At 44.9% G+C, this 21,790-nt stretch overlaps 1 protein-coding gene across 13 annotated transcripts in view; it reads left to right on the plus strand.

Annotated features, from left to right (window-relative positions):
• The window catches only part of LOC135259135 (FERM domain-containing protein 4A-like), a 148,541-nt gene that overhangs the window by 99,694 nt on the left and 27,057 nt on the right, over positions 1-21,790 (plus strand). For all 13 annotated transcript variants that reach the window (XR_010331208.1, XM_064343097.1, XM_064343098.1 and 10 more), the window contains exons 3-11: positions 1,222-1,316; positions 2,805-2,897; positions 9,661-9,745; positions 11,941-11,997; positions 13,468-13,490; positions 17,576-17,659; positions 18,562-18,627; positions 19,225-19,282; positions 20,102-20,188. Coding sequence is in view for 12 of the 13 variants with exons in the window: in XM_064343097.1 (XP_064199167.1) it covers positions 1,222-1,316; positions 2,805-2,897; positions 9,661-9,745; positions 11,941-11,997; positions 13,468-13,490; positions 17,576-17,659; positions 18,562-18,627; positions 19,225-19,282; positions 20,102-20,188 (648 nt within the window). In the remaining variant the exon portion in view is untranslated. The remainder of the gene's footprint in view (positions 1-1,221; positions 1,317-2,804; positions 2,898-9,660; positions 9,746-11,940; positions 11,998-13,467; positions 13,491-17,575; positions 17,660-18,561; positions 18,628-19,224; positions 19,283-20,101; positions 20,189-21,790) is intronic.

Consider the following 21,790-nt stretch of genomic DNA (forward strand, 5'->3'; position numbering starts at 1 on the left):
GTTAATTGAAAATGGCCTTTGCGGGCATGAGTGGAACAAAAATAGTAATTAGAGTGGTTCGGAGATTCATTTTACAGGGCAGGAGCCAGGCTAGGCAGGAAGTGTGTGGTGCAGAATGGCCTTGTGTGTAAAACTAAATATATCTGCGGGACCAGTGTACAATTTTGTGATGGCAAGATTGCCCTCATTGTTTTGCTTATTTCTTTTAACAGTTCAAGAAAATTGACCATTAAGTGGTCTGTCAGACAGTGACGGACACAGACACACACACGCACAGTTATATTCTTATACACACAAACTAAGAGTTAATGCTTGGCCTTTTTTCATGGGCTCAATTGAGCAGAAAGTCTCTCTGCATGGTCAAAATGACGTAATTGTGGCTGAGCAATTTATCCATGCTGGCCATTCATGATGGTTGTGCGACTTTCTGCGTGCATCCCAAAATGTGTGCGCTGACGTACACACAGCCTACACCTTCAATGGTGGAACGATGAGGTTCAGCAGGTCTTCCCAAAGGCAGGTTTCCCCACATCATCCATTTAAATGGGAAGTTTTTAGGGGAGACCCTCTAAAAAGACCCTTAGTTAGAGATTAATATAGTGTCATATCACGGTGGGCATGTCCACGCAAAGGGGGAAGAGCACGCGTGCATGCATGCTGACACCTTCTTCCAGGCCCCCTCCACACAGCCTTAGACATTACTCACTTCACCAGGAGTCTGGGACACGGCGAGAATCTGGCAACACAGACAGATGACCCGATAAAAAGACACTTAACATGCGCAGCGGAGCCTAGACGTGACACCGTTCTTCCAATTTGCGAGCTCCGAAAACACTCCTCGACCGCAGTCTTGTTTCTCGCTGGTTTAAAGAGTCTGCGACGCGACTGGTTTGCGCGGCAGGGCGGACGCGGGTTCCGCAGTGGCTCCTCTCCTGCCTCTGAGTGATGGCGCGAGCTCGTCGTCATGGCGAAGACGCGTCGGAGATTACCGCCGCGGCTGCGTCCTGCAGGAGACGGAGCGCCACCGCAGACCCCGCTGACGCGTCGCAGACGCTGAGTCACCGCAGTAAATCAATACCCATTAGAGCGCCCGTACGTGCGCCCAGTCCCTCTCTTTGCACATGTTTGCACTGCTAGTGCCGCCTCGGTATCTCAGAGCTATGGAAATAACTGTGACCACACATGCTGGAGAATAACGCTTGCCTGTTCTTCCTCCCCCAGCCCAAACTCATGGCAAAAGATCTCCTTGACCTGGTGGCATCCCACTTCAACCTGAAAGAGAAAGAGTACTTTGGAATATCGTACACAGATGAGACGTGAGTATGCGCTCCTATGTTCTGTGATTTTTACTTCTGGCAAACGGAGCTTAAGACTGTTCTCCAGCTACTGAGCAGTTAGTCAATTCAGCCTTGCAGTTAAATTGCTTTCGATTTAAATTTTCTCCCCAAAAGTTTCAGCACCAAGCAAGCAAAAACCAATTCAGTGGCCCTTGCAAAGCAGATTCTAACATCCTCGGACGTCACACCAATAATTTACTTTGGACTTCATTGTGTAAACTAACATTTCTTTAATGCCACTGCATTTCACCTTCCAGAAACAGAACTTTGAGAATAAATTAGCATTTAAGAATTTGGCTGCCTGCCACGTTTTTTTAAAGTTATATGCTACAATTAACAGTATGAAAGAACCTCTGGTTCATTCCTTTTAGAAATTTCTTGAAAGCCTTTTAAGAAGAACCTACTGTCACGTCTTCCATTTGCTTGAATATTTGCCTTTATGAACAGTCAGTTTAATTAGGGTCCCATTCTGAAAGCTAAGCTTTTCCTCTTAACTACATCCCTCAGGGCACTTTGTTAACTTAACAGACGTAAAACCTGTTCAAACTGAGGGACCTTCTGAATAGTAGTATCTTGATTTATATGACTTATTCCGGCAGGTAATTCAATTGTATATCTGAGCACAGCCATGCAGAGAAAGTGGAGTGTAGCAGCATTCAGACTGCAGTGCACTAGAGCTGTTTTTTTTGACACACAGCAGCCTTTTTTAGAGGGCAAGTTACCCCAAACACTCTCTGGCAGACCGATGGCTCGCAGACAATGAGACATTTGCTCCTCCATTTAATCCACTCTCTCAGTAGCAGGTAGAGGTCGTCCCTAGCTTAGCAAAAGCCTGTGTCTTATGTCAGGTGGATGCCAGCCTTGTCCACCGGTCCATAACACTGGAAGAAAGCGGCACTTAGAGACAGCAATTCACAGAGAGACCCTCGCTGTGGAAAGTACACCAGAGTCTGAGAGACGGAAATAAACATGACCTGTCCGCCCTCATCTCTACCCAGCGGAGACGCGGATCGTCCACCCAGAATTTAAAATAGATGTGGGAACTGGGCAGCTTCTAAAAAGACTTAAAGTTCAGACTTGTGACCTCTGATCCCAATGCAAAGAATCCTTGTTTCACCAGGGAGCCTAAACAAATAGTAACACGACCAGCAGGGTAAACGCTAGCCTCTGCTACATGCCTGTCATGGAATGCTTTTACTCACAGGACTGAAATGCTTCAACACAACCTTGGGATTGTTTGGCACCCTTAAACCAAACCCTGCTACTGTAGTTCCGTCGTGTTATATGTGTGTGTGTGTGTGCGTGTGTATGTTTGTTTGAGAAATATTTTATTAATGTATAATCCTTATATACAATACAAGTCTGTGTGTATTTGTGTATGTTCATGACTGAAAACACATTTAGCTGGCAGTCATTGTGATGGGTTGGAGGTGATTGATTTTTTTGTTTTTTTGGGGTCTCTTCCAGGGGTCACTTCAGCTGGCTGCAGCTGGACCGTCGTGTCCTGGAACATGAGTTCCCCAAGAAGTCTGGCCCGGTGGTGCTGTACTTCTGTGTCAGGTGGGTACCTCACTCACATGCACCAATGACGCAGTGACAGAGGGCTAGAGTCTGGTGAGCACCAAGCAGACCTAAGCAGACTCAGTCCCCTTTCCTCTTCAGCTGGAGTGAGCCAGTGCTAAACTGTTTAGAAACTCCAATTCAACTGCATTTACAGTCTCATTAAGTTGGTTGTGCTGGCTGCTATGGTCAACTGTGCCCCAATTGTTATCGACCGACTGTTCTTCTCTTCATTCATTTTATATGCATTTTCAACAGTGGGGTAGAATGAGGCTGGAAAACCGTGTTTATCTGGTGATAAATGGTTTTCAGGGAAGAAAAAGAGACCAATTGTGCCCTCTCAAACTCAAGTACACATCCCCAAAGACTTCATCCGCCCATCTTCAGGGCCTGAATCCCATAGAAGGGTAGCAGAGACATCTCCCACATCAATGCTTCTGATTGTTTTATTACCATTGCATACTCACATGCTGCAACAGAACTCATGTGATCTAGTTTGCACAGAAGGGTTCAGAGAACCTTATATTCTGGTGTCCTGACTCCTTTCTGTTTGTCTCTGAATTGGCCCTGAGCGTATGTTGGTTTTCAGTTAAAGCCCCCAAGATTTCCCTTTATTTTATTCCCACAATGAACAGTCTTCCATTAATGTTCTATTGAGTGCCAGTACAAGTGACAGCGGAACCCATGTCCGAACTTCTGTCCAAGTTGCCGATTTTGCAGTGTATGGGCTAAGGCCGTGTATCCAGTGAAAGACATTAGGCTATCTGTGGAAATAGCACACCTCCACTGACAACTGACATGGTCTGGGTACGGCCAGAAAACATTGTGCATTTCTCGTGTGTGAGATAACGTCTTTCCGAGAGGTGATACGGTAGTTTGCGCCTGTCCCAGATGGTGCTGCGCGATATGGAGGTCATTTCTGCTTTAATTGGCATCTGAGGCTGAACACCGTGATGGTGCGAGCAGAGGAGGAAAAAAAACATTCGACGTCTGCCTGGAACTTTTTTCTGTTTATCGGTGCTGGAGATGGTGCCCCCTGAACACTGAGGGATGATAAGAGAGGGGAGATGAACGCTTGATATTCCGGTAGTGAAACAAGCGCGCCAGTGAGCTGCTTATGAATTGAGACAAATTGGAAGGGCAATGAGAAGAGACAGGTGCATGTGAACACCCTTAGAATTGCTTTGACCCCATTTTAAATTCCTGGCAAGGGATGCTGCCAATCAGCTCCATCGTTTCCATTAATCCGCGCGGTTGATGCGCGTGTTAATTACACTGGAACGCTAATGCGCTGGCAGTGAACCCGCTCACTGGACTACGATCTAGCATCCTTATCATCAGATTATCTTTTTCAATCTGAGGGATTACACAATGAGCAGCATTACAACTACTCTTTGCTTTCCCTGTAGTAGTCTCTTTTAAATATGGACAGGCTAACACCAGCGCCTAAGCTGTACACCCACATTTATATAGCAGTTACAATGTCCATTACCCACATTTGAACCACAGCCAGTGTGCTCTATTAGCGCACTAAAAATTCCAGAATCCCCTGGTCTGACTCCAAACTGCTCTCCATTCAGTCAGCTAATCATGATGCCTATATTGAGATCATTGCTAACCTCAGTGTATCGGCTGTTATTGATGCTGAATTATAAACGTCCTGTTTTTATCACATATTCAAAGGGGCTTTTGTTCAGTCAGAGCACACAGATTCAACCATAGAAGACAGAAAGCTCAGATTGTAAGGTATTATTTGGCACTTTGTTGTATTTTTGAGGGGAAGATTTTATAATGGCCCATGCTATTCATGATTATAGTAATACTGGTTGCGAATATTCCTATTTGTTACTGTGAGCAGCAGAGTGGAGTACTGTAGCAGTCAGTGAATTGGACTGGTTGTAGCATTGGGCAAGGCACTTATCATGTTTACTCAAATATTCAGCTGTACAAATGAATGATATGCTACATTTACGCTATGTGAGTAGTCTGCCCTGCAAATATGCAATTCAGCGTAATGACACAGTTACATTCTCTAATCTATTTGCTAAGTGTTCTGCAGGCTATGACAAGCTGCTTTGTGTTGATCCCTCCCCTAGTTAAATGTTAGTTATTGTAGAATTAGGGGAAGGCTATTCCAGTCATATGTATAATTCATATAATTTTCTTGCATTTGTGCAAATTTTCACTGTGTAGAAGACAATGCATCTCTTTTTAACCTATCTTTTCTCCTAATGACCAAATGGGCTTTTGACAGCTGTGAGCTTAAAACAGCCTTAAGCAACACCCTCACCAGCCAGTGAGCTTGTTCTTTGTCTACATCTGTCTCTGCTTTGTATATTATACAGTGACCAATAACTGGGCTAGTGTGCAGTCAGACTATAGAACCTGAGTGCAATCATGTTTCCTTTGTGTTTTGCATTACTGTTCCAGTATTCCGAATAGCCTAGTCATTTTCAGCTTGCGTTACTATTTTTGTTAGCGCCGCTGGTCTGAGCCTGGCTTGGTGCATATTAGAATGGGTTACTGAATAGGGAAGCTTCGAGGCTAGTCTGAATAGATCATATTCATATAATATATGTATTTTTAGCATTCCTTTTATTACATACAGTGCTCTGGAAGCCTTTGCATTTTAATGAATGTACATAAGTTAAAGCCATAGGATGCTTTGATACTTACACCAAGCACGCACATGCACACAAACACACACAAATGGACACACACACACACACACACAGTTCATGCCTGAGGACTGTTGGTCTTCATGTTCATTACCGCTGGTTTTACCACCCATCGACACACCAGGACATGTGGGTAACCTGACCAAGCTCTTTTCATAAGGCCTCTGTCCATCTGTCCATCAGCTGCTGTGCAGAACAGCCAGCTGAATTAGTGAGGATCAGGGGAGCACTCAATGTGTGTCTGAAAACACAATAGCCAATTATCTCCCATGTAGCTACAAAAAATAGCCAGTTTTTGAGGCCTAGAGCAGTTTATTTGTGATGCCATGTTGAAACTGTGTCTGCAGACTACGACTGTATGTGTGTGTGTGAGTGTGTGTGTGTGCACGCGCGCGCGTGTGTGTGGTTGCTCGTGTGTGCATTTGTGTGTGTGTGTGTGTGTGTGTGTGTGTGTTTGCGTGTGCTCTAATGAGCATCTGCAGGGCTAATAGGAACGGATCTGGGCCAGTCGCTTTCACATAGAGAACTTATTGATTTATTTACTTTTTTAAAAGCCTATCTTATCTAATCTGGGCCTCTTCTTATCTCTGTAATGGCTCCCTCAGAGACTGGCTTTAAATGTTTTTGGTAGGAAATTCACACGCCGCCTCGATGGGGAACATCAGGATGTCGGCTGCTGAAGGGTCTCCGGCTGGATGTTTTGATGTGTGTGTCGAATTCAAAATGCACGTCTGTCCTCATTTTCATTCCCGGAGTGAAAGTGGCTTCTGCTTGCGTCCTGAAATAGCTGTTTTTATTTAAAGGAGAAAGCGGTGGAACTGGCTTTGTGGTCTATGTGGAAATTTAGCAGGACTCGAAGAAGACTCCCACAGTACCTCCCACAGTAAACATTAACTTTGCCCACTAATTGAGGACGTGCTGCCTTTCTGGGTAGATGGCCCATAATGCAACAGTAAGTGCCCTTGACTGCAGGCATGCTGAATCTGCAGGGGAGAACACTGCGGTTGTCCTGATGGTCACTTCTCATTTATGGGGGGTGGCCTCCTTTTCCTCCCACGTGGGTTATACTTCATTATGCGCCATCAAAATCTGTGACCGTACTGTTCTGAGTCAGACTCATGGTCACGGTAAAGGGAGACTGACCGTGTGGTGTTTTACATGGCTATCAGACTGCAGTCCTTACACACTGTAGTACAGGCCTTCAAAACAAGACCAATTGCTTTTATTGATTTGGTTGTTTTCACTTGTGGGAACATGTCTGTAAGAGAAGTTAATGTATTTTCATTAGAATCAATGAGCATTGGTTAAAGTACATGTCAGTGATTTTGAGGTGCAAGGACTGTATTCTGGGACAGAAACAAGAAACCTTGAACCAGCACGGAAATGGAACAAGAATAACTAATAACGTCACAGACAAAGCACAAGGGAGTTCCATTTTTGGAAGATAACTTCTGCATTTGATGAATCACTAGCACACAGCTTCTCCCATTCATCTGCAATGAGTCCTCCTTGGACTCTTGAGTTCCTGGCAAGATGTTGCTTGGGAGTGGCAGGGCTTCACTAAACAAAACAGTCTACAGTTTGTGAATCAGCTGAGCACGGACATCCCAGACCAGACTACAGGAGCTTCACTCACTCACTCACAAATTAGGTTTGGCAAACAAAGCACAAGAGTGCACACATGCTTTCTGTCTGAAGACGTCTGGATATCACTGCTTAGAGAATTATTTAATGATAAATATTTTCATAACCCTCTCCTATTCCTGACTGCTTAAGTGTTAATCTTTAATGCCGTTTTGTAGAGTGCTTCCTTGCTTTCGAGCACATTGACGGTAGCGGTTAACAAAGTTGCAGTTTGTAAAGGCGGCGCCTATGAATAGTGCGCTGGAGGCCCGGGGGTTGTCATCAGCCTGCCGTAGACGACGGAGCTTTTCAGTCCGGCAAGATCAAAGCCCCTTTCTTTCTCACGGCCCACCAGAATAAGTGCACTGTTATTATTTACAGCTGCTTGGCTCTGGGGGAACAAAGCCGCCAGAAAGTCTCACGGCAGAAACACTCTTGCATCATTGTTAGCGTTTCCATACTCTCGTGATATGCTGTGGACGTGCGTGTGTCCCACTGGGCTTAAGGCTCTACATTCGGCTCTATAAATCTACCAGGCAGCTTTCCTAAAGCAGCAAATGCGTATTGAAAGATCTGAACCGCGATTCCGTCTCCGCTGCATAATTTGAGTTTGTCGCAGCAGCTTGCGTCGGTTCCTGTCCTCCGTGCGATTTGTGGATGTCCGCGCACCCACACGCCAGCTGCAGGACCGCGCTCTGAAATTTCACTAGTTTATTAATAATCTGACTTCATTTCTGGGTTTACCGGTTGGCCGTTGCAGTCGCAGCTTTTAAGGGGAGTTAATACGGAAGCCGTTCTGGTCTAGAGGACGTCTTGGCACACGAGCATAATTATCTGTGTGAGTCCTGATTGTGTATTGATTGCAAGGTGCTAAAATTGCATCGATGTGCGGCAGCCTCTTTCCCTCGCAATTAGGGATGTCGTTTAGACTGCAGTTAAATAGATAACCGATATTTGAAAACCCCCCTCCCTCGAAAACTGCATTTCAACCACCTGGTGAAATGGTTAAACTTGGCGTACCTCAGTGAAAACCCAGAGTGACAATAACGCTAATTACCCGTCCATGGCCAGACGGAAGCTCTTGCTGGAAAAAATATGACTGTTGCTTTTAAGATTAGTTTGCACGTCCTGGTTTGAGCCTTACTGTTCAAAAGGCCTGGTGCTGTGGATTTTCTCAAAGGCAAGACTCCAACACATGGGTTTAATATCTCTGTGAGCAAAAATACAATTCAGTGAACGCACTAAGGTTTTATTCAGGAGAGCATGCTCCTATTGGCAGGGGCTGTGTGCTCGAATACACAAAACTGTGCTTGTAAGCCAGAAAGGAGGGAACATGGTGACTGAATTATCCTTTAAAGATGTTATTTAAAACCCCTCATTGGGTTTCTTCTTTGCCCAGCTGACATTGTTTGTGCCCCAAGGCACTGTGCAGTGCAAGTTCTGCAGAAATGCCCAGATCTATAGCTCACCTGAATGACTCATCCTGTTCTCTGAGAACACTATCAGCCAGTCCACCGACAGTCCGATCAGTGAATCCGTGCGGCTCGATTCCCTAAGAAAACAAACGCCATCTCTGCAGCTGCAGCCGCAGAAATAGGTCAGTGTGTTTCCCAGGATGAAAATGTTTAACAGTGCTAGCTGTTCACTACGTCTCCAGCCACCAGAGCAGGCACATCACGCTTTCTTCGCTGGTACTAGTAAAAAAAAAAAAAACCCTAAGACTCCCGGCCATAACAAACAGAGGACGGCTCCAATGAGCCGTGAAGACAGACAGGCATGCTTACACTCATCTATCTGCATTCCATCTCCTATTACAGCTTTATGGGGATGCAGATTTATTCCTGCCAAATACCCTTTCCTGCCAATAAATAAGGGGATACTGTAGGCAATTGAAAGAAAACAGATATCGCGCCATGCGTTAAGCATAGTAATAGAAAATGTTGGCCCAGTCAAGGAATTTCACAGCGCAAGGTCATGATCTTGTCTCTGCTGACCTCTAGTGGATGGATATAACAGTTTGTGCTTATGTGTCCAGGATAAAGTCGCTGTGAAGTGGGTCAAACTTTTATGTTTTTCCTCTACAGTCTGTTTTAGAACTTGAATCTCAGTCCCAATGTTCACTGAGGGCATTGTGATGTCATGCAGAGTATTAAATTTGTTCAAATGTCAATTTGTATTTATGGTAATGTGTTGATATAATGATCATGTGCTTTCCCCCACAAAAGACACCATGTTTGTTGTGAGAGACATAAATGACTGCCATTATCGCTTAGAGCTTATAAACGACTTAGCTAATTGATGTAATCAGATGACAACAGAAGGCCTACCTTTGTTAGAAAGTGGGACAATTTCAAGAATTTCTTCAGCATGCCCTGTTGTACTGAGAAATTATCATTGTTACTTCTAATGTTCTTTTCTGTGTGAATGTACCTTCTGATTTTTCTTTCTTTTTGATGTTTTAGGTTTTACATTGAAAGTATATCCTACCTGAAGGACAGTGCAACTATTGAGTTGTTTTTCCTCAATGCCAAGTCCTGCATCTATAAGGTAGGTTCTGTAATTTTATTGTGCACCGGTCTTTGGCAATATTTTCATGTACCAATTTTGTAAAATGAATGGCCACTTTCATGAATGTTACATTGTTCACATAACTACCTGAGAATAGCTGGGACTTTGAGAAAATAGATAATGAAACAGGGAACATACTGTTGAAGGTCTACTTTGAGTTCCCCCATGTCATTGCATAAGAGCGCCCCCCCCTCTGGTTGATCAGGCACCTGCTGTCTTTCCCTGCCGGGTGTCTGTGAAGCGTTCTTCCTAACAGCACTCTGCGTGTGCAATAGTGAAACCAGCCTTTGCTCCAGAGAACTTCACAAAATGTCTAGAAGGAATCTTCGTTTTAAATGAAAGAAATAACATGCTGGTCTCAAGCTTCCTGCCATACAATGCCCCGCCCCCTCTTGGATGGATTGTGGCTGCTATTTATCCAAGTCTCTTTTTGTTCATCTTTTGTATCATGGGCTGTTATTGTGTCTATTGATTTCTCTACAGAGATCACAAAAATCACTCTTGCCTTTGAACCCGGGGATGGGGCAATTGTGAAAGGCAGTTAGCATCCTTTGATGTGGCATGTCATAGGAGCACTTTTACAGGGGTGCTTGGGAAACTGAGGAATAGTGAGCCATTTTTCCACCCTGTAGTGCAATCAAACGTGCCGCATGGTCAGGAAGTCACTTCACTGTTTTCAGAAAGCTTCCATTCTCTGTCATGGTGTCTGACGTCAGCTGAGACCACACCCCCTTCTGAGTTGGGATTGCCCTGGTTCTCCAGTGCATTTGTACGTTTATGTTTCATGTGCTGTACTTACTGCACCCGGCAGAATGTGCTTTCTTAAAATGTAGTTTTCACTCAGCTTACTTACGACTGTTCCTTAACAGCTTATTGATTATTGAAGGAAAGTTCTTTCATTTCTTCCCTGTGTTGCCTTCTGCATGAGTAGGGCCTGTAGCCCCACTGTGATAATTCCGTTTTACTTTTGAGCTGTAACCGTTAAGGGCTCGCTAAGTTCGCCTTCTGTGTGCTTTCCCATTATTTTGTTTGGCATGTAGGCTAGCATCACTGCCTCTGGTGCACTTAAAAGCTCAAGGTGTAGTTGGCTGGCTGTTAAATTTCTCCGCTGCTGTCAGCCTCTGGGCTAAAAAAAAAATTATTTTTCCTTTTTCCCGGGAATGCAGTATAAAGGCGGTAGCACAGTTCTGACACAGCCAGCTTTGATTCAGATTGTGCTAACATGGTTCCGTGACCGTTGAAAAGCAGCATGGTTTACGCTCACCCAACCGCACTGGTCCCCACTGCGCTGGAATGACCTCCCCTATTCCTTTTTATATTTGCTCAGCAAACAGGGTAAGAGCGAGTAACAGACAGGCCCTTCAGCAAGTTCCTGCGGGTTCCCCAAACTGCTGATGCTCACAGGACATTCACTCAGACAGGACTCTGACCTCCAGTAACCTGCAGGCTGGAGCTGGTCTCCCTCTTTGAAGAAAGAGGCTCCCAATTAGAGCCGAGGGGACAAAATGAAAGAACAAGGTCACTCTTGTCCCTGTGTCCTAGTGTTTGTTGATAAACCATGAAAGGGGTGCTATTATTGTGGCCAGTCAGGTTGGCATGGTAACAACACCACTCAACCCATCTTCCCACCCCAATCCCCCCTATAAAGCCTCCCCGACTGATTGGCTGGGACTAAACACTGAGAGAGAAAAGCTTATTTTAGCATTATGGCAGTATATTTATTTAAAGATTGCTAGCTTGTGCTACTGATTTATAGCTAAATGGAGTAGCAGAATACGTATTCTATGTAGTCCTGAGAGAGGTACTCCATTTCAACCATCTGGAAGGTATGAAAGAGACCATAGCCAAGGCACGTTTGATATGATTTTTAAAATGTAATATCAGGCTGATATTCATGGAGACACACGGACACGAATGTATGAGATACGTTATTTAATATCATATAATTTTGAGTCATACATCAAAAAATAACTGATTATTGTTGGCATATGTTTTGCAGTAGGGCCCTGTCTCAGGACTGGAAGCATAGGTGAGGGAGTGGGGGGGGGGCTTGAGAGCAGGTTAGCAGTAGAGATGGGGGGGGGGCTGGGGGAGTCCTCAGCGTCTCATTATGGGAGCTCAGCAGACAGCAGACAGCAGTTCTCATTTCTCTCCTTTTGCTTCCTCCCCCTTAGGAGCTCATCGAGGTGGACAGTGAGGTGGTCTTTGAGCTCGCCTCCTACATACTGCAGGTAAGACACACAGACATACACTGATCTGAGGATAAGTGGCTGTAAGCTCAAATCTGAAGCAAGATTAGTGCACAATATAAAAAGAGATGTGACACGCAGGCAAACCCCAGAGGTATGATTGAACCTCATTAGGAGCCTGGAAGATGTCTGTTGTATCCAATCAAACACTGGCATCTTGGAATATGCTCTTATGTAACACTTCAAGGAGGTTAAAGCAGTTACAGCAGTTACTTTACAATAAGCTTACGCTTAGCTTGCTCTTTCTACTTTATAAAAAATGAACTGAGAAGCACGGTTCATTTTCAGTATTGTGTGATTCCAAAAAAAGCTATTTTTCATTTTCTTTGTTTCCTTGATGCTTTGTGTTTTAGGTGTCAAAAGTATGGAGTTCTGCCAATAATGGCCAGTGAACTTCAACAGTAAGATTTTAAAACTGGTAGTAGCTTGGAAGTATTAAAGTTACCTTACATGCTCTGTATTTTTCCAAAGAGGAAGGTTGGCCGCTACATACTGTGATACAAAGATCAGTGGATCCATGAGTAATTTAAACATCGTCAACCACCTATGTTTAGCTCTGTTGTTACTCTGCCCCTGGCCTTATCTGTAAAAGCAGGGATGTGACATTTAATCACAGCTGAAAGTCTGTACAGGAAGTGAGCTTTTCACAATAGCCATTACTAATACATCCCTCTCTTTCTCCTGTGTAAAAATCCGGTAGAATGGTATTTTTAGCATGTCATCTCAAAAGAATTGTATTGTTCCCAGGCCTCCTTGCTGAGATGAAAATGAAACTATTATTAATGCGAACAAGGCCAGGCTTCGGTCTACCCTTGCCATAAGAGGTGTGTTGGGACTATTGTACTCTATCCAGGTGGGAATCATCAAATGAGTATGTCAGACAGAAGCACAGATTCCAGATGTGGCCATGCACAGCCTCTCTGGGGTTCTGTGCGCCAGGGGTCCTCCTGACAGAAGGGGGCGAGAGTGAGGCTGCGGGGCGCATGTCACATCCGAGCGTAATGAAGCGAGTCGGGGGTGGAGCTACAGAGCAGCTTTCCTTTGAACCACCGGCGTTGGCCCGACCTGGGGACATCTGCACACCGGGGGGAGGGGCGGGGAATGCAGGTGCTGGGGGTTTGCGTGTCCCCAGGAATTACATTACATTACATTACAGGCATTTAGCAGACGCTCTTATCCAGAGCGACGTACAACAAGTGCATAGGTTTCAAGATGTAGAGGCGCAAAAGAAACACTAGAGTGAAGTAAGGATATAACCTTTACGAGACTTTCTCCTGCTGGGAGAGATCGTGTTTCGCAGTGATTCAGCCCTGAGTGTGCTTCAGTTCACCTTGATTAATGCCCCATCCACTGATCCGCATGGGGCAGGATACAGCCGTACCCTCCACTGGCTCACCCCTCATAAAAGTGTCTAATGTTTTCCCCTCTCTCCCTCTCTCTTCCTCTCTGTAGGAGGCAAAAGGTGACTTCACAAGGTGAGAATATTTGAATCTGTTTTCAATTTGTGCTTCCACTGACTGAAGTTATGCCATGGTTTGTGCATATTCATTTAGGTTATTATGCATTCATTTAAATTGATCTCTTTGAACGTTTGGACCGCATTCATTTTTCATAATTGCTCCCTTCATTTGCACATACATACATCTGTCTCCAATTTTTGAAAACCAAGATAAGTAATTAGCACTCGCTCTTTAACTCAATCTCCATCTCATACATTTCAGACTTTATACTGAATTTCTTTTGTTGTGGTCTGTACCTGGAAAGTTCCCACGTTCTGAGGACTTTGAATTTGGCAGAGTGCAGAGCTGTGTGCACTTTGCACTATATACAGCCTTTTGCTGGGGTTCCAGGAATAACCAGCTTGTACCCCTGTGTGAGCACAAGGGCTTTCCCCTAAGCTCAGCTCGGTGGCCTGGAGAGAGAGCCGGGATGAATGAGAGAGAGCAGGAAAAGGGAGGAAAGATGGAATGCAGCAAGTAAACACTGTGTAACCGTATACCCTGCTCCCCCCTCTCCCCCTTTCTCTCCATCACCTCTTTCTGCATTCTGTCCTCTTTCTTACATTCTCCATTTCCTGTTCTCTTTTTCACCAATTTGTCTTATTTGTGATATATGTTCCATGTCATTAGCCTGTTCACTGTAGCACACTGTGAGATCTGTATGAATTTCTGACCTGGGAGGGGCGTGATTCTGGCAGTGTTTTACATCCTGTCAGTGGACCCCCCCATGACACCTCTCCAGCCAAGACTAGAATCAGCCGAATCGATACAAATGCCAATAGGGAATAAACCAAAAGCCATTTGTGCCGGTTCAGCTGAATGGAGTGCTGGTAAGCAGCAGAGCAGTGAACTGTGGTTATCCTCAGTACATTAAACATACACTCTGTGGTTCAGTTGTTTCCAGCAATTTACGGAACAATGCGCTACGACCTCAACACTATTTTTGTCTTATTAGGCTCTACGCATATTTATCTTAAAGGGATTCATGCGTGACGTCCAGTTCATTAGCCACACTCCTGATACCGAGTGTGAGCTGGCTTTCTTTAGGAAAAGTATCCCAGCATCCTCTGGGAGTGGAGGGGTGGGATATGGAGTTGTTTTTCTATGGCCAGCTCACTCTGCATCAGCTCTCAGAGAGGGGTTGACACAGTGGAACTGATTATAGACTCGTGCCAGTACCTCGTTCTCACGTACTGATACGGTCCATGGCCAAGAATCTCGGCTGTCTGTCAGCCATAGCAGGGGTCACACCCTTAGGGTTTACAACTTTCCATTAATGAACAGTTTTGAAACGTTTTTAAAAGTTGTTATTCTGTAAATGCTGATTTTTCATTTTGAAACATTTTAATTAGGCCTACCACTTGGTGCAAAGGGTCAAACTGTCTGTTGGACTTTATCTGTGATTTAGAATAGGCCTATAGCCTACATTCTGGACAGGGAGTAGTTACTAGAGTTGAAAAACATTTTCCGATACTAAGATTTTGATATAACATTTTTTATTTTTAATATACTCATTATACTCATAATACTTTGACAACACCCTTATTTTATTCTGTATGTAGTGATGAATAGTTCAACACACTGGAGATGTCTACTGGTTACTGATCATCACTGCAACTTTCAACCAGGTGTTAACTTAATTAGAGCCATTCATTGGAGACCCTTGAATGACCTGTTTCATGTGTCAGCTAGTGAAACATTATTTGAAAACCATCTAAAATCTGTGATTTGTACACATTGACCTGTACCAAAAACAATGTCTGACTGCTCTGTTGACTATACCCTGTAGACAAGGTGCGGTTGCATCGTATTGTAGGGATGTATTCAGATCGCTTCTCTGGATCCGTGATTGATTTTGCCTCTGTGTCCAGGCAGCGTGAGGTGTGTTGAGTGTTCCCTCCCTCTGAATTCAATCTTTAAGAGGACGTTCTGATTTACGTCCTGCTCGGAAACCCACTCGCACCCACTCAGACAAGTCATTTATTTGCACTGTGAGCTATCTGAGTGTGACTCTGGTCGGGAGGCACCCAGCCAAATTCCATAAACCGCCAGGTGGTGTTGCGTCTGCAGCTGTGTGTGTACGCACGTATTATTGCTTGTGTGTGTGCGTGTGGGTGCATGCGTGTGTGACGTGTGTGTGTGTGCGTGTGCGTGGGTGTGTGTATGGGTGTATTCCTGGGAATGTATGTTTTTATGATTAATCTCCACCCGGACACCCAATACCTCCTCCAGAGTTTTAGAATGAGGCTTGGAATATATGCTGATGCACATTATAGCGTCCTGAAGTCATCTAGGCAGTGACTCAGCTTCATTATAAAGAAAAAGCAAAGAGAAAGAGACACTTGAGTGTCATACTTCTACCCTGTGTCTGAATACGTCTTATATTACTTCACTCGGTTTATTAGTCATTGCTTAAAACAGGCTGCCAGTCGTCTGCTGGCATAAACCATTCTCATTATCTGAAATCCTTGTTAAAGCAGCTCTATGAACTGCATGATGGGAAAAAGCGCTCTGCTCTCTGCATGAGTAATGTCCACCTGCAGGTGCAGCTCAGTTCTGCAGGGCTGAGCTCAGATGACGCTCTGTAACCATGGGCAACAGTCACAGCGATGGCGTGCGGTGCTCCAGCATCGGTCTGAAAGGCCTTAAGGGCTGAGAAGGACGACTTGTTTTTCAGGGAAGGGTGGCGGGTCTTCTCTTTAAGGTACAGAAGAGAAATGCAGACACTCAGAACGTTTTTATTTCTCCCTCCTCCTTCCCCTCCCCTCCTACTGTGTGATGTGTTTCACTCGATCCGGAGGGGGTCTCTTGTTTACAGTGTTGCCATGGCGCTCGCACAGCTCAGAAAGGCTTAGAGCCGCACTGGTGAGCGAGCAGTCTCTTCCGCAAGGCCTCGAGATAAGAGCTTGATGGAAGCCAGCGGGACAAATTTAAGGCACGCACAAGCGCATCATTCTCGCGTCTGCGTGTGTCATTTACTTCAGAAGTTCCCTTGCTCATCCATTTTCAGTGTTTATTTTTCTCAGATCTAGCCCCCCAAGACTTGAAAGGCTTCAGTTCCATCCTACTGGCTTGCGCACCAGATGGCATATTATTGTTTATACGGCTTTTAAAATGGAGGAGCGGTTATTTTAATATATCCAGACGTTATTATTGGAGTAAATCAGTTTAATGTCAAATAGGCCATACCTCACAGATGTATAAGAAAATCAAACTGTGGTATTTTATAATAAAGGGTCCTGAATGATCCACTTACAGTGGTCTTACAGTGTGTCTTTGTTGTCTGTGTGATTTAGCTGAGTGGCTGTCATTTTTTATTTTCCTGTGTTGTCTTATTGGGTGAACCTGGCTGCATGTTGGTTCAAAATGAGCTTGAAAATGAAATTCCTGTCACAGTTAAGTTAGCAAAAAGTGTGGTGGTACTATGAGAAGTGTACACGTTACTGGAAAATTATGTCAGGCTAAAAGGTAGTAAAATACAACGACCTCTCCGCAAATAGCAAGAAAAATAAACATGAAAGCCACACGGGACCGGAATGCACCATACCCCCCCCCCCCCCCACCCCCCATTCCACATAATGGCAGCTGCCCTGCGTGGGTTGCACTGGGGGCCTTGTGTGTGTGAGGTCTCTGGGGGGGTGTAGGGGGATCGATCCTGTGGTCTGAGTCATGGACTACAATCGCTCCCCTATCCAGCTGTTCCCTGTGACAGACAGAGCACACATCTGTTGCACACTTTCACTATGCCAAGAAACTCCGCACAGGGAGCACATTCACCCCTCCTCAGCCCCACTGGTGACCCTCGCCTCACCTCTTCAGATTGAGAGGAAGGATGTGCAAACCAGTCCCGTGGATGACGATGGTTCTTTTGATTTAATTTGTTGCAGTTGTTTCTGTCTAATATAAAGCACTGTTTTTACTGAAATTAACTCCAGAACTTTTTGCCCTTTGATTTCATGGAGTTCAAATGTGGTGTTGTGCAAAGTATAGGGTTGGGTTCTTTTTTGTTTTGTGGCTGTATTGTTGAATGTTTTTTTCCTCATTCGTTGTTTCCTCATCAGTAATGAAGTCACGAGGGCGGACCTGAAGAAGCTGCCTGCTCTACCCACCCAGGCACTGAAGGAGCATCCGTCTCTGGCTTACTGGTGAGTCACACTGCTGTCTCAGTGAAGAGCACAGCCCAACCTAAATAAAGAGCACAGTCCAGTCTATATAAAGAGCACAGCCCAGCCTAAACAAAGAGCACAGCCCCAGTCTATATAAAGAGCACAGCCCAGCCTAAACAAAGAGCACATCCATTGAGTGAATACAGAGCACAGCCCAGCCTAATTTAAGTGCACAGCCCCAGTCTAAACAAAGAGCACAGCCCAGTCTGTTTAAAGAGCACAGCCATAGTGTGAATACAGAGCACAGCCCAGCCTAAGTGAAAAACACAGCCCCGTTGTGAATGAGTGCAATCCTAGCTTATATAAAGAGCACAGCCCATAGTGAATTGAGAGCACAATTTTGTGTTCAGTCTAATAAAATTATGTTGTCATTTGTGCTCAAGCCAAGACTGCAAATACTCTCAAAATTAATGAACAGTGCAAATGAACAAAGAATTTTGAATTACATCATATGACCTCATTATAAACATCTCTTTTTTTGTAATCAGCACACACTTGACATTCCCCCCAGTGGCCAGATCCCAAAATGCAGTGGTCCGAGACCTGAGATCTGGCTCTGTGACACACACACGGGCATCCTGCCGCTGGCGAGATGAATTATGGACGGATCTCTGCATATTTTAGCACCGCTACACGGCAGTGTGATCTGTGTGAGGGGACTTCTAGAACAGCATTCGATTTGGGTGGATACACCCTCTCACTTTCTCTAAATGCCCGATCTTACTCCCTACAAATTTATCATTTTACACATTACCATGATACGCTTCACCCCGATAATACACAGGTTAAATCCTGACTCCGGAACCCTGGATGAAAAGGGTCTTTTCGGCCTGCGTTTCTGTTGTGTGTCGAACTGACGCACTGCTTGCTTCGTGTTTCAGTGAGGACCGGGTGATCGAGCACTACAAGAAGCTCAACGGTCAGTCCAGGGGCCAGGCCATCGTCAAGTAAGTAGGACACGAGATCCCCGCCTGTCACCCGCCAACCATTTGTCTGTTGGAGTGAAGCAGGATGACCTGGTTCTGTTCGTTTCTTGGCACTGCTCATTCCTCAATTCGCCTTGTAAGGAACATTGACTTGCCCTTTGTTTGGACTGTCCAACCATACTCTGTCCCTGGGGTTTTTTCTAAATCACTTATTGACTTTCTCACAAACCTTACAGTTTCATTAATTTGTGTATACATGTTAAATGACCATTGAAAAGTGATCCACTATCATTTTTGGAGACGAGCCCCAGGAGCCCTTTATGTCTGTACACGACCACTGTTTGCATTTACAATAGCACAATTCATCTCTTCCGTCACCTTGACTGATGGAGTCAGTTCAACCAGGGGTGACCTGAATATCCAATGTGTGCATTCTTGAATGAGTTTATGCATACGTTTAGGTTTTTTGTTTCTGTACAGCCAAAGCTTTGGGTATGCGGTGCTCATGGTAATGGGATATATGTGCATATGCAATGCTATAAACATTAGTTTCATATGTGTCATTCATAGCTGAGAGTGCATTCTGGGTTCCATGAGTCTTTTTTCTCTCCTCCACAGTTATATGAGCATAGTGGAATCTCTCCCCACATATGGAGTCCATTACTATGCTGTAAAGGTAGGTTCTTATCTCACTCAGGTTGTGTCAAATTAAGTCAGTGGAAAGTGCTTGATACTGAGATCTAAATTCCCTGGTTACTTAAATTCACCTTAAAAAGCTCAGTACTTTTTTTTTCTCCTCGGATACAACCGAGCCAATCAGAGACAGGTTTGTGTGTTGTGCAGAGAGAAACAAATGGTGCTTTGTGTTACAGCACAAATTGAAGGGCAATGGTTGTAAATCCATTTTAGCATTATTTCAGATTAGTCACTGTTGCTGAAAGCAAGACGGACCAGTGCTGTATCCAAAGATTCCATAAATGCCTTTATGTTTAGAAGGGTAAAAGACAAATGACCACAATGGATAGAAAAAAAGTATTAATCTAACTATGGAAGAACAACACAAAATGCATGTCAATACACATCCACATCCTCACCCCAACATCCTATGTTCCTTTATGAGAACCCTGTTTGGCACTGGATATTACAGTGCTTATATGTTACATATTAGCCTTTTGTACAGCTGGATATTAACTGCAATAGGGTTAAATTTCTCACTCAAGCGTGTAATGGCCCACCTGGGATTCAACTGTGCAACCTCCTGGTTTCTAGCCCATGTCATTAATCACGACACCATACCGGTCATCTTGCAAAGCAGCTGGAGAGGCCCATGACTACAGCCTAGCCTTAGCTGTGCCAGCTAATATGGCTAGCTAGCTGCTGAGACCCAATAGCAGGCTCTGTTCCAGCCACCTGGAGCCAAAGAGAGCGCATGATAGCATATCCCACAATCCTTAGTGCCTTGTGTGATGAATGCTTCTCTGTCCTATCACAACAGGACAAACAGGGTATTCCGTGGTGGCTGGGACTGAGCTACAAAGGCATCTTTCAGTACGATCACCAGGACAAGGTGAAGCCCAGAAAGGTAAGTCTTTTTCACTAAATACGTGTCTCACTGTGGCGTTGGTTCTGTTATACTGATGCCATTCACTTCCTGTCTCTGCTTCTTTCATTTCTAGTTGCTGAGTATGCTGTATGCACTTTATAAGAAGCATATGTGGCTTTGGAGTATATATGGGGCTTTACTTGCGGGGTGTTGCGTGTGTGTTTAAGTCCTTATGACAGGTGCTTTAATGCACTGCCAGAGTCTGTCCGATCAGGTGGTTGTAAACACAGAGGAAGCTCACAAAGACAATGGATCAGTTTTCATTATACCGCAGCACGGACACCACAGAGCTCTAACCATGAAAAGTTGCAGCACATGTGGTGCTCTTGCCTTTTCCATTATAAATGACTTTTCTTTCTAATTTTTTCCCTTTTTGCCTTTTCTTCTTTGGAGCTTATGAAATGGGAAGGGAGCAGGAACTGAGGAAAGCATAGAGTGTGAATGTAAGAATGCTCACCTGACTGTGGCAACACTCATCACTGGTCAGACCACTTCATTGTCCCTTAGCAGAGAGACAGACACCTCTCACTCTGAGGGATGCCGTGTGTTCATGAGCTTCTTTAAAGGTGGGACATGATCACCAGTTCCTCCCCTGCCGGCGGCCGTCGTTCACTTCAGCAGCCTCGAATGACCTCGTTGTTAATGTTTCTGCGTCGCCTCTCCGCTGCTGAAGTTGCGTTGCTGCCTTTCTGCAACTGTGGTGCAGCACCCGTGGTGTTTCAGCCTGAACTGAAGGCTGAAAGAGCCTTGGGCCCCGTGCAGAGCCAAAATGGCAGCGCTGCTGTTCTTTACGATAGCTCTGAGAACTGAAGGCACCCTTACGTAAGCACCTTTCCGTTTCTTATTTGGCTGGCGTTGACTTCTGAGGTTTAAAATGCTGGCAGGCCAGTTAAATCATTGCCGTGTGTTCTGTTTATGAGTAGGATCGCATTTGGGGCGCGGAGGGGGTCAGTTCTGTAATCCCTAATGGGTCTGCTGGTTTTATTCCACTTAGTATCACTTTCAGAGCCTTTAATAGTCAGTAGAAATGGTTGGTCGTTATATTATTTTGTTGCGTATATGAAGAGTGCAGTGACTGGGCCAAAAAAAGCCTGCCGCAGCTTTTGATGTGCGGGGGCAGTTGGAACACAGCAGGATTGGCCTTCTGTATCAGGTCCAGAAACCTGCAGGATGTTTGCAGGGTAGCTGTAAAGGTCTCAGATAAAGGTTCAGAGTGTGAGGCAGGCTGGTACACCGGTGACCTTTACAGAAGGCCCCTCCCCTCCGGAACGGGGCCAATAAAAGACAATATGTTACATCAAGGAGGGGGCAGAAGTAGCTAACTGTTGATTCGAAGCTTAGTGAAAATACAGAAATATGTAACTGCTGTAATGATTTGATCAGCATTGCTGCAGAATATGCCATTGTGAGGTGGCCCACGCTGGGTTTCAATGGACTCTTGTGAGAGGGAGGAATGGGGGTGCAGTGAGGCTAAACTCTCTTTCAACTGTGGCTTTATCCTTTGCCCTGGCCTGACCACAGCTGTCCGCAGTAGCCACAGCTGGCTTATGCAGTGTGAGTAACTTCTCAGGAGGACACACT

The sequence above is a fragment of the Anguilla rostrata genome, chromosome 7 (assembly GCF_018555375.3).
Source record: "Anguilla rostrata isolate EN2019 chromosome 7, ASM1855537v3, whole genome shotgun sequence".
NCBI classification, from domain to species: Eukaryota; Metazoa; Chordata; class Actinopteri; order Anguilliformes; family Anguillidae; genus Anguilla; species Anguilla rostrata.